Raw genomic sequence first — 10,677 nt, 5'->3', positions numbered from 1 at the left:
ACTGTAGCCTGCCAGGCTCCTCTGCCCATGGGATTTTTCAAGCAACAATACTGCAGTAGGTTGCCAATTCCTTTTCCAGGGGATCTTCCCAACCCAGGGATTGAATCTGAGTCTCCTGTGTCTCCTGCATTGGCAGGAGGATTCTTTACCATTGAGCTACCTGGGAAGCCCAAGTACATCACACCTGGTACCAAATTTAGCACCTTATAAATTGGAAACCATTTTGTAGAAAATTCCTTTATTATAGTGCAAATAACTTTCAGCAGTGACATCATAACGCTAAAACACATTTAGCAACATTTTACACCACGCAGTAAATAAGAAAGTGTTTCTTTGAAAATATGTCATCATAGGAACATTATTTCTACATTAATAATGTAGCTGGAAAATGCCAAGGGTGTTTCTCTCAAGGCAAAAGGGCTCCCTCCCTCTTTTTGGATATTTTCTTTTTAATACAAATGAAAGGATTTGTCATTTTAACAAATCATCAACAATTCTAAGAATGATCCCTTTGGAGGTTTTGAACTAAGGTTGGCATGATTTGAAATGGGGTTTCAAATTTTTTAAAAAATTAAGACAATTCTGGGATAGCCCAGAAAGTAGAAGTCACTTCTATTAACTTTTAAATAGATACATACATTCACTCCAATTTTGATGCAGAAATGAACAGATTGTCTAAAGCCTGCCTATTATTCCCCCAGAGCCTGATTGTTATTTATGTTCCTTGGTTTTGGTCATATTGCAGAATTAGGGCTCTGGTCAGAAATCACACCTTACACACCCAAATGCTTTCCTGTGAAGCTTAAAATTGCACTTTTCATCCTGAATTCCCACCTTAGACCTCACATGCTGATGAGAAGATATGAACAGTTTCCAGTTTCCAGCTAATGATTAATACAGCTGGACTAGCCCCCTGCTAACTTAATTATACCTGAATCAAACTATCACATCATTCAGATAAACTTCAATAAGTTTAACCAAGAGGTTCTCACTGACCCCACAGAACAGTGAAGGGTTAACAGTGTATCTTTACACTAAGCTGCCTAAGGGCTTGGCTGCTAACCAGTTAGCTAATGGGTAGAGAGAAGAGGGTCAGTTCCAACAGTTACACGCCCAGCTCCTCTCGTTTCTGCTGAATTATGCAGTGAGCGGGAATGGATGCCCACTCAAAGATGCAGTGAGCGGGAATGGATGCCCACTCAAAGAAAAACCTCCTGTTGTGTGTGTGGGGGGGGTCTTCTACCACAACGAGAACAAAACCCCTACCAATATATTTCAGGGTGCCCTCTAGGTCTCTCTACAAACACCTGACAAAATCTAGTGGCTGCACAAGGTTAGTCACGGGCTTCAAGATACCCGGAGCCGGAGCACAGCCCTCCTGGCTGAATATGGCTGGTTAAGTCAGCTGGGACATAAAGCCTTTCAATGCTCAGCCAGTCTTGTTGGGTAAAGCATCTTCTTACGTAACACAATGGAACTGTGCTAAACAGTTTCAAAGCTGAGGAGAATCTAAATATATCACCTATAAAATAATTCACGATTTTAATTTGCTTTTTCTTAAACTTTGGTACTGAAACACTGTCTACATTCTTGACACGTGAAAATGATCTGGCCACTTCAGTGCCTCTGCATGTTGTGTAAAAAAACTCAAAAGCAAAGCAGGACAAGGACGTGTCATAACAAGACGCTGTACAAATAAAACCGAAATTATATATAAATACACCCCCACCCCAGCACCCCCTTACCCCCCTAAACTAGCTGACCAGAGCAATGCCAAAGGTCCTTCTCTCCAAGGCCAATGCAGTTTATGAAATCCAGCACCCAGGACTCCAACCATCCCTTGCCTTGCAGTGACGTGTGCATCACTGCAGGCTTTTCCTGGAGACTCCCTGCTGTCTAATCAGTTCCACAAGTACAGGGAAACTCCCAGAGCTTCATTGGAGCGTTCACACTATTGGCTGGACTCAAAGACCTAGAGTCTCGGGAGTTAACTTTTCAGATAAACTAACTGGATCATTTCCTAGGTTGGGTCTTTTTTTTATCATACTATCTTAGCAGAGCCCACACAGTAGGAAGCATCTTCCACTCTGAAGCTCCAAAGGCATTGCTTAGGGATTGGTGAGGGTCGCATAACAAAAGTGATACAATGAGCTAACAGCTTAAGTTGATATAAATTATTTCCAAGTAAGTTATTTGGGGCCATTTGCTTCTGCTTTCCATTGCATTCCCAAATCATTTTCACACTATACCTTTAAAAATGTATATAATAGTCCATTTTTAAAACTATCAATGCAATCACCTCTTAATGTGTTTTCGACTAGCTTAATAACAACTTGATGAGCTATTATGTAGATCCAGTGAAAAGTAGTTAATTAGTCTTAAGGAAGCCAATACTGTGCTAATTTCACAGTATGGAGAAAAAGCAATGTAAGTAGAGTTTTACATAATCATCAATAACTTGAAAAGCAGTCTTGCTGAACTGTTGCAAAGTTTTCCCAAAAGCACTTACAGCAATTTATATCAAGAGATCCTAAGTTTAGGGGTAGGAGGATAAGACTCAACTCTTTAAGGTAGAAACTCACCCTTCTCATGACTGTAATAGGTAATTTCCCCACTCAGACCTAAGATAATTGTACATTCAAAAGTTCATAACAAGCTGTTCTTGAGACATTAATCATCTCTAACATATACACTGAGTAGAAATAAATAACTACAAGAAAGCTTAAAAAATCTGAGTTAACATTATGCTGTGCAAAAAGAAAAAAAAAAACACAAAAAAAACCTTGAACAACCTACATTCTATGTTAAATACCCTGACTAAAATGTTGGTTGTGCTACACAATTCCACTTCAGTGCAGAAATGAGTTGATTTCTGTGTACCGTCTTTGTTGTTGTTAAGTCTTTAGCACTTTTGTTCCAAATATCACCTTGCTGTGAAAAGATGAATAACTTATTACCAGATCACAAATCGTCACAAATCCATCTCAGTTTAGTCTGAATAAAATCCAGCATAAATGTATTACTTTGTTCTGGGAATAATGGCTCGGTGTCTTAGTTCCGATAGCTTCCTAAGGGCAAACCACCGTTGAAGTCATTTTGGGTTTAAACTGCACAGAAAGAAGAGACAGTGAAGTCTGCCTTTTTGTTTTCTTTTTAAGTCTTTAGACCTTGCCAGGACACTTCTTCCAGATCAACAGTCAGGCAGTTGTGGCACCTGATGCTCTTTGAAACAGACATGGTTTAAACATCAGCCAAGCTTAGTGATCTGGAGGTCTCCATTGATCTTTATGGTGTCGATTGCAGATAACGTTTGAATGCGGTGGTAAAAATCAAAAAGCTGGTGTCCATCCACAAACACTCTAAAACGTGGGTGCTCACAAAGGATTTCCACCTGGAAAAAAAAACAAAATAAAACCCTCAGTTCATAATTTCAATGAACTCTGCTGGGAAAAATGAACAAATACCTCATTTTAGAGAAAGGCAACATCCTCAGTAGTTCTCAAACTCTAGAGTGCACTGGAATCAGACAGAAGGCTATAGAACAGACTGCTGGGCTCCACCCCCCTCAAATTTTCCATTTAGTAGGTCAAGGGTAAGGTCTAAGAATGTGCTTTTCCACCAAGTTCCAAGATGATGCTGGTGTTGCTGGAATGAGGGACACACTTTGGGAGGCATTGCTCTACACTATTCAATGTCCTTGAAGGATGTAAAATTGCCTTACTATTTCTCCCTTCTCATTGCATGCCAGAAAGTGATATAAAGTGGTATAGATTCATCTATATGGTACTTAATGCCTCCATCCTCATCCCCTGAACAATTCTATCCCACCTTCAGAGAAGCCCCTCACAAGGCAGAGCAGGTACCCATTAGGAGCACGTAATAACAGTTTGGACACTCAAACAAGATAAACACTAAGCAGAGAAGGATACACAGTAATTACCATTGGACCAAGGATGTGTAATTAACAAGGCTTTGTTAAGCCAAACAAAAATACTGATTCCCTATGGTAAAAGCTTTTTCTCCCTCTTTTTTCTAACTTAAGGAAATCACCACAGAGTTTAATCACTGGTTTTGCACTATGTATTTATTAAAAGCATTTGTATTCATCATGTAAGGAGAGACTCCATATGTGACATTAGTCACATTTAATGCATATTATTACTAAAATTATGTCACCAAGAAGGGCTGATTCCATCTCAGTTTTGTTGTTGGGGAGCGTTATTCGACTTGGCAGAAGCTTTGGTTTCTCACACTCATGAGCTCTGCATTAAGAGTCACCATTAAGAAACTGTCACAGTTCAGGGGAGCCTCAGGGTCATTATCATTCTAGAGAAGGGTAGGGGTACCTTCCCCAGGCTATGCTAGAAGGGCAATTAGTCTCTCTTCTATCACTGATGTGAATGTCATAGATTCTTCTTTCCCCCCAAGACTGTAAGATGGGAAGAAAAATTATGACTTATTCATAAGGCCCTTGTACATTTCTAGATGAGGAGCAACAGGTTAAGGGTAGCTCTGGTTTGTTAGGTATATATGAAACAGGGAGCTCTTAACCAAGTTGTCATTATTATGATGCATGCTAACGAAGTATAGGGCTTCCCCTGTAGCTTAGCAGTACAGAACTCATCTGCCCATGCAGGAGATGTAAAAGACACGGATTTGATCCCTGGGTGGGGAAGATCCCCTGGAGGAAGGCATGGCAATCCACTCTAGTATTCTTGCCTGGAGAATCCATGGACAGAGGAGCCTGCTGGGCTACAGTCTGTAGGGTTGGAAAGAATCAGACACAACTGAAGCGACTAAGCACAACAAAGTATAACGCAGATACTTCATCACCAGGTCCGACAGGTCAGTAAATTCTTTTCTAACACATTACTGACTTGCATCTTTTACTTGGCATTGTCCTTCATAGAGGAAGGTGCGGCTCGTGCTATTTGATGGGAATGGAAATTTGGGCTGTGCTTACTGCCTGACAGATAGTGGGGAGCAAATCTATACTCATTCCAGCCCAAGGGAAGGAATCTATCAGCCACACAGCCTGTGACAATGAAGTAGACTGAGGCCACTTAACCCAGTATTAGTCACTCAGTCATGTCTGACTCTTTATGACACTATGGACTGTAGCCTGCCAGGTTCCTCTGTCCATGGAATTCTCCAGGCAAGAATACTGGAGTGGGTTGCCATGCCCTCCTCCAGAGGATCTTCCCCACCTAGGGAACCTGGATCTTCTGCACTGCAGGCAGAGTCTTTACCATCTGAGCCACCAGGGAGGCCCAGGGGAGCAACGGCACTGCTAGTCCTCATTAGCAAAGGGAACAAGAGAAAATAAAATAATAATCGCTCTAGTCTTAAAAAAGGTATAACTGATATGGTCTGATACTACTTAAAGGTTGAAAAAAATAAAGAAATTCTAGGTATTTATTAATATTTATTAAATAGTTAGCTTAGGACAATTATCTATTAAATGCCTAGTACTATATTGAATACTACACAGAGAAGTATTTATTCTTAACAATCTAGACATGTAAATATGGGCTTATTTACATGTATTGGCTAAACAGAACCAAGAGCTACTGCTGACTGTTAATTCATATCAGCAAACAGAGCTTTTTGATCGTTTTTCTTTTTTTCACCATCAGGTGACAAATTCCCTGGACATGCAAAAGTTCTGGCCGCTTAAAGCACTCTTGGCACATCTCAGATGAGAATATCACCAACCTGCCAATGGCTGGAGCTGGAGCACTCGAGGTACTCACCCTGAATGGCTGGTCTGGGATGAATGGGAAGTAAGGGATCGCTGACTGTTCTTCACCCCTTTCCCCAGATATACAAGAATTTCTGAGTAGCTGTCGGTCTGTGAACACTGCTTTGAGTTCAATTGCCACGTCGGCAGGAGGATCTTCTGAATCACCACAGGTCAAGCTGATTGCAAAGCTGAAAAGAAAATCATCTCATTTATTCACAGTTGAGCAAAATAACACTTAACAAAGACCCAGGCTCCCATTTCCTTCTTCCTCTCTGGATTTGTCAGCTTTTAGCGGGCCACCACTCTCCACAGGGCAGGGGTTGGGGTGTGATAGACCATGGATAAGTAGGATTACAATCAAACTAGTTTATTTTGTTACCCACAGGAGGGGGCCCTGGAGAAAACTTTGATAGAGATGAAAGTAACTAACTGTGGATGTTTCAGATACCCCAAACTACCCACACATCTGTGTTTCAACCCATTTCAGAAGACTCAAAAACAGCCAGGGGAAACTGACTAAGGGAAACAGTATCTTGTAGTTTGGTTCTCATTTATATTGATAGTTCTTACTCCAAGCACTGTGTTTGAAAAACATTAAAAAAAAAAAAAAAAGTCCTTTGGCCTCCCTAAGGGTCAAAGAGAAAATGATGTGGGTCTATATTTATAATCTCTGATATAAATAGCTGTCTAGAGAAATGGCTGCTGAAATTCATACACATTCTTTTCATGGGAACATAGTACTTTCTTGGCACTTGCAACGAGAGTAACACTGGCCACAGGGGTTGGAAGAGCAGCAGAAAGCCACAACAAGAGTGAGCAGGACCTCGTAACTGCTGGATAGGTGTAAGTGTTGTAGTGAAAAAAGAGGGAAAAGTTGTTTTGTTTTTTCTCTTGCCCTTTTCTGAGCTCTTTTTTTCACTTTAACTGTTCCTGATCTGTAGTAGGTAATCAAGACTAACCTGGTATGCCGATCACATTCTGTCTGGGGCTCACCTTTACAGCACTCTCTTTGCAGACGGCCCCTCACAGTTCTTTTCCTTTCTTTTTGCATTACAGAAAGGAGGCCACAGTACAATTCATGCAAGACAATGCGCCCAACTATTGGGCTACCTGATGGCTAGTCTATGACTGTTTTTGAAATGATCCAAAAGGAAGACGAATACAAGACCTTCACACCTTTGTTCCTCATCACTGACCTCATCTATATAATCATCCCCCCCCCCAATTCCTCATGGGAGGGGCACACAGTTGTTGAGGCTCTAGCCTGCTCTCCCCTCCTCTGGCTGAGGATTAAAGCCACCCTTTTATTTTCTCCAAACTCTGTCTCTGTATTTTTCATTTGGCTTGGGTGGGCAGAGAAAGCCAAGATTTTTGACAGCATCATAGGAGACAAGGAATCTGCCTTACCTTTCTGGGTTGAGGTCTACAATGCCCATCACTAACACCTTCTTGCCTGGTCTCATGCCACCTTTAATGTGCCCACAAAATGGCACGATCTGTAGAGGATGAGAGCAGAAGCAAAGTTCACAGCCTGTTAGGGAAGAGCCAAGCCCTCAGTTCCTTAGGACTTGACCCATTTGAAAATGCAATTAGAAACAAGAGGGTACAGGCAGACACCGAAGAGGGAACAAAATCATTTACCAGTCGTGGGAAGTACACGTCGGCTTGAACTGGAGAGCCCAAGGAGTTGTTTAAATGCCCATCATCTAGTTTCTAAAAATAGAAGCACACAGATTGGCTTTCCAAAGGCTTTCGGAGGTGGGTGTTAGCGGGAGCGGGGAAGAACCTATACAAATCTGGAGGAATCCAGCAACCCTCCCCACAACATAGGCTCAGTACACCGAATACCCGCAGAAAACCCCGGAACCAAACCCGTCCTTTCTATCAGGTAGCTAAGCCTCTGATGCTCCCCAGACCCTTCAGATCTGGATCAAAATGAAGGTCGAGGCCCCCTGGAGAACCAGAGCCCCGCTCCGGAGGAAGGCAGGCTCCTCTCCAACCGCAAACGCCTCTAGAACCTGTCGCCAAGGCCTGTCCTCCAGGACGTGGCTGGAGTGCAGCAGCCCGGCTCAACTTCTCCCGCGAGCCCCCGGCTAGGACCCATTTCCAAGGGGGAATCCCCGGGATGTCGTGGAGGGGGGAGCGGACACGGGGCGCGCGCGCCGGACACACTCACACACGCGCACACTCACACCTGGCCGGTGGCTGCACGGTGCGGAGTGGGCTGTAGCTCACCCCCACGCGCAGGCCGCCCCCAACACCTCCACTCAGCCAGCGGTCCTCCCACGGAGCACCCCTCCAGCCCTCCCCCGACCCCGGTCGCGCATAGCCGGCTCCCTCTAACCAGGTACTGGGCCGCCTTCTCCCGCCGGGGGCGCGGGGCTGGGCCTCCGCCAGGCGGGAGCCAGCGGCGGGGCCGTGCGGGCCGCGGGAAGGGGGCGCCTGGCCCGCACTCACCACCACTGCATCGCTGTCGGCCACCGACCCCGCCATCTTCTCGCGCGGCGCGGCGGGGTGCGCGGCTGGCGGCCGGGCGGCGGGGGACGTGGGACGCGAAGCGCGGGCGGGGATCCCGGGGCGGTCCTGCGCCGGGCGGAGGCGCGGGTCCGAGGCTGGCTGGGGCGCGCACACACGCGCGGGTACGCGCGCGCGCACGCCCGGGGGCCCGGCGCCGACCGGGCCAGCGGGGCCCGGGGGAGGGGGAGGAGGAGGAGTAGGGAGAGGCGGGGGAGGCGGCGCGGGCCCCAAGGTCGGAGGCAGCCGCCGCGGCCGGGACGGAGCTGCAGAGTCTAAGCTGCTTTCTTCCTCGGGGTGCCGCTGCCGCCGCCCGAGGAAAAAGGTGGCGAGGGCCGCGCCGTGTCGGCCTAGGGCGGCATTTAAAGGCCGCCGGGGCCCGGCTCGGGAACCGGGAACAGGGCGGAGACCCGGCTGGGCTGCCGCGGCTTGCTCAGCTTGCCCTGCCCCTCGGCCATTGGACGGCGGCAGGAGGCTGGGGCGGGAGGGACTGGCCTGCCAGTGTCGGGGCGTGCGAGGGGGCGGGCGCCTGGTCGGTCCTCTTCTGCGGCAGGGTGGGTGGGGCCGGGGGTGAGGAAGTGAGGCCGGGGCCTGCCAGGTGACAGGTGCTTGTGACATCCCCGCCCCTCCCCTCCGGCCACCCCCTTCCTTCTCTGGCTGCGCCTGGGGGCAGGTGGGACAGTGGAGGCCGAGATCCAGGGAGGATTGGAGGTGGAGGTGGATTCCAGAGCTCGAGATTTCTTTCAAAGAATTTAAACGAAGTGCGAGAAAAGATTCATTTCGAGCCTTCCAGGGTATAAAGATAATGAAAGGCCTCTGGGCTTTCATAAATAAATATTTGACCTAAAAGCAAGAGGCAGAGAGGACTCAGAGTAGGGACTTTTATATAACAGGAGACTGAATATAGAATAGACCTCCCTGCCCTGCGAAAAGATGGGGTCCCTGGAGACTGTTTTCAGCCAGGGGTCTGGTTAAGTCTCATTAAATTGAACTGGGCACAGTGCCTGCCCTCAGAAAGCCTTCATTGGGCTGTTTTGTTTGTTTTTTACAAGTCACCTGCTCAATCTAGGGGAGTGGGTTTCTCACTGAACATCTCCCGATACGCTTTGAGGAGTGATTCCCAGGGAGTGCACTTCTCATTCCAAGTCACAAATTCCTTTATGGTGTTTCCACATTAGGACGATTATGTAACTTCTCAGATAAAGCTGTATCAACGTACTCTGTATTCAGTGACATCTTGGCTTAAACATTCCATTGTGTGCATCACCCTGGTGTTTTATACTTAATAATCAGAGAACATGTGTGACCTCAGAGGGGCCCTCAGAGACTCCTTTCCTGCCATGGTTGCTGACTGTGTGGCCTGGAACATCACTGAGGCTTTTGTGTCTTAGCTTTCCTTTTATGGACCAGAGCTAATCATGGTAATCTCAGTTGAGTAGGGAGAATTACCTGCACACGACTGTAAGCCACAGTCATACCCTTTGTATGCTCTGAACTCGAGACTGAAGTGCAACACAGTTGTGACTCACACTTTTGCTCTTGTTTACCAGTCTTAGTTCAAAAATCACACCTTTTTGATTATTTAAAAATGTTAGGCAGTCATAGGAAACAATGTTTTTTAAGCGCACTTTGATATATTTCAACTTCTGAGAGCTTGGTATAGGGAAGACTCATTGATGTTTTTTTTCATCATTAGCTAAGCTAAGAGGGATACATTAGCTAAGCTAAGAGGGACATTGTGGTAGTTAAAGAGCCTGTGCCCTAGGTTCAAATCCTGGCTCTATGATTAACTAGCTGGGTGGTCTTGGGCAAGTTACTAAACTTCTCTGTGCCCCAATTTCTTCATCTGTGAATCCAAGATGACAGCAGTGATGACAATAGCACTTATCTTGTGTTATTGGAAAGATTAGGTAATTGGTTCCCATACCTTCGTTAGATTAGTACCTGGCATATAGTAAGCACTTTACAAATTCACAAACATCCTGAAGGCCTGCCATGTATCAGGCACTGGGGAATTTGTGGGGATTCTTTTTGTAGTTCTATTTTTTTATTATTTTAAAATCATTTTAAGAATGGAAATATAATTGATTATATCATATTTGTTAGTTTCAAGTGTATGGCAAAGTGATTCAGCTATCCTTTTTCAGATTCTTTTCCCTGCTATAAGTAGGACCTTGATGTTTATCTATTTTATATATAGTATGTGTATCTGTTAAGTCAAACTACTAATTTATCCTTCTCCACCCCTTTCTCCTTTGGTACCCATAAGTTCATTTTCTATGTCTGTTTCTGTTTTGTAAATATGTAAATACAAATGTTTGTTTATAGCTTTTGTTATAGTCCACATTATAAGTGATAAGTGATATCACATGATATTTGTCTCTCTCTGACTTACTTCACTTACTATGATAATCTCTAGA

The 10,677-nt window shown here is 45.2% G+C and overlaps 1 protein-coding gene across 1 annotated transcript; it reads right to left on the bottom strand.

Annotated features, from left to right (window-relative positions):
• Positions 1 to 219: 219 nt before the first annotated feature.
• Positions 220 to 8,236, bottom strand: LGALSL (galectin like). The gene is made up of 5 exons (NM_001205831.2): positions 8,201 to 8,236; positions 7,385 to 7,456; positions 7,151 to 7,239; positions 5,754 to 5,931; positions 220 to 3,391 (listed from the first exon to the last, which is right to left on the bottom strand). Exons 1-5 carry the CDS (start codon positions 8,234 to 8,236, stop codon positions 3,248 to 3,250), a joined length of 519 nt encoding a protein of 172 aa, NP_001192760.1. The 3' UTR covers positions 220 to 3,247.
• Between the last annotated feature and the right edge of the window lie 2,441 nt (positions 8,237 to 10,677).

This window comes from Bos taurus, chromosome 11 (assembly GCF_002263795.3).
Source record: "Bos taurus isolate L1 Dominette 01449 registration number 42190680 breed Hereford chromosome 11, ARS-UCD2.0, whole genome shotgun sequence".
NCBI lineage: Eukaryota > Metazoa > Chordata > Mammalia > Artiodactyla > Bovidae > Bos > Bos taurus.
The sequence above is the reverse complement of the archived record's forward strand: the minus strand, read 5'-3'. Positions and strand labels throughout refer to the sequence as shown.

Excerpts from the sequence above, each read along its gene's own strand:
- LGALSL (NM_001205831.2), bottom strand. The coding sequence starts at position 8,236 with ATGGCGGGGTCGGTGGCCGACAGCGATGCAGTGGTG. Across the intron at positions 7,240-7,384 it reads ACGTGTACTTCCCACGACTG|ATCGTGCCATTTTGTGGGCA; the intron begins GTAAATGATTTT and ends CATCCTCTACAG. Across the intron at positions 5,932-7,150 it reads GTAGACCTCAACCCAGAAAG|CTTTGCAATCAGCTTGACCT; the intron begins GTAAGGCAGATT and ends TTTTCTTTTCAG.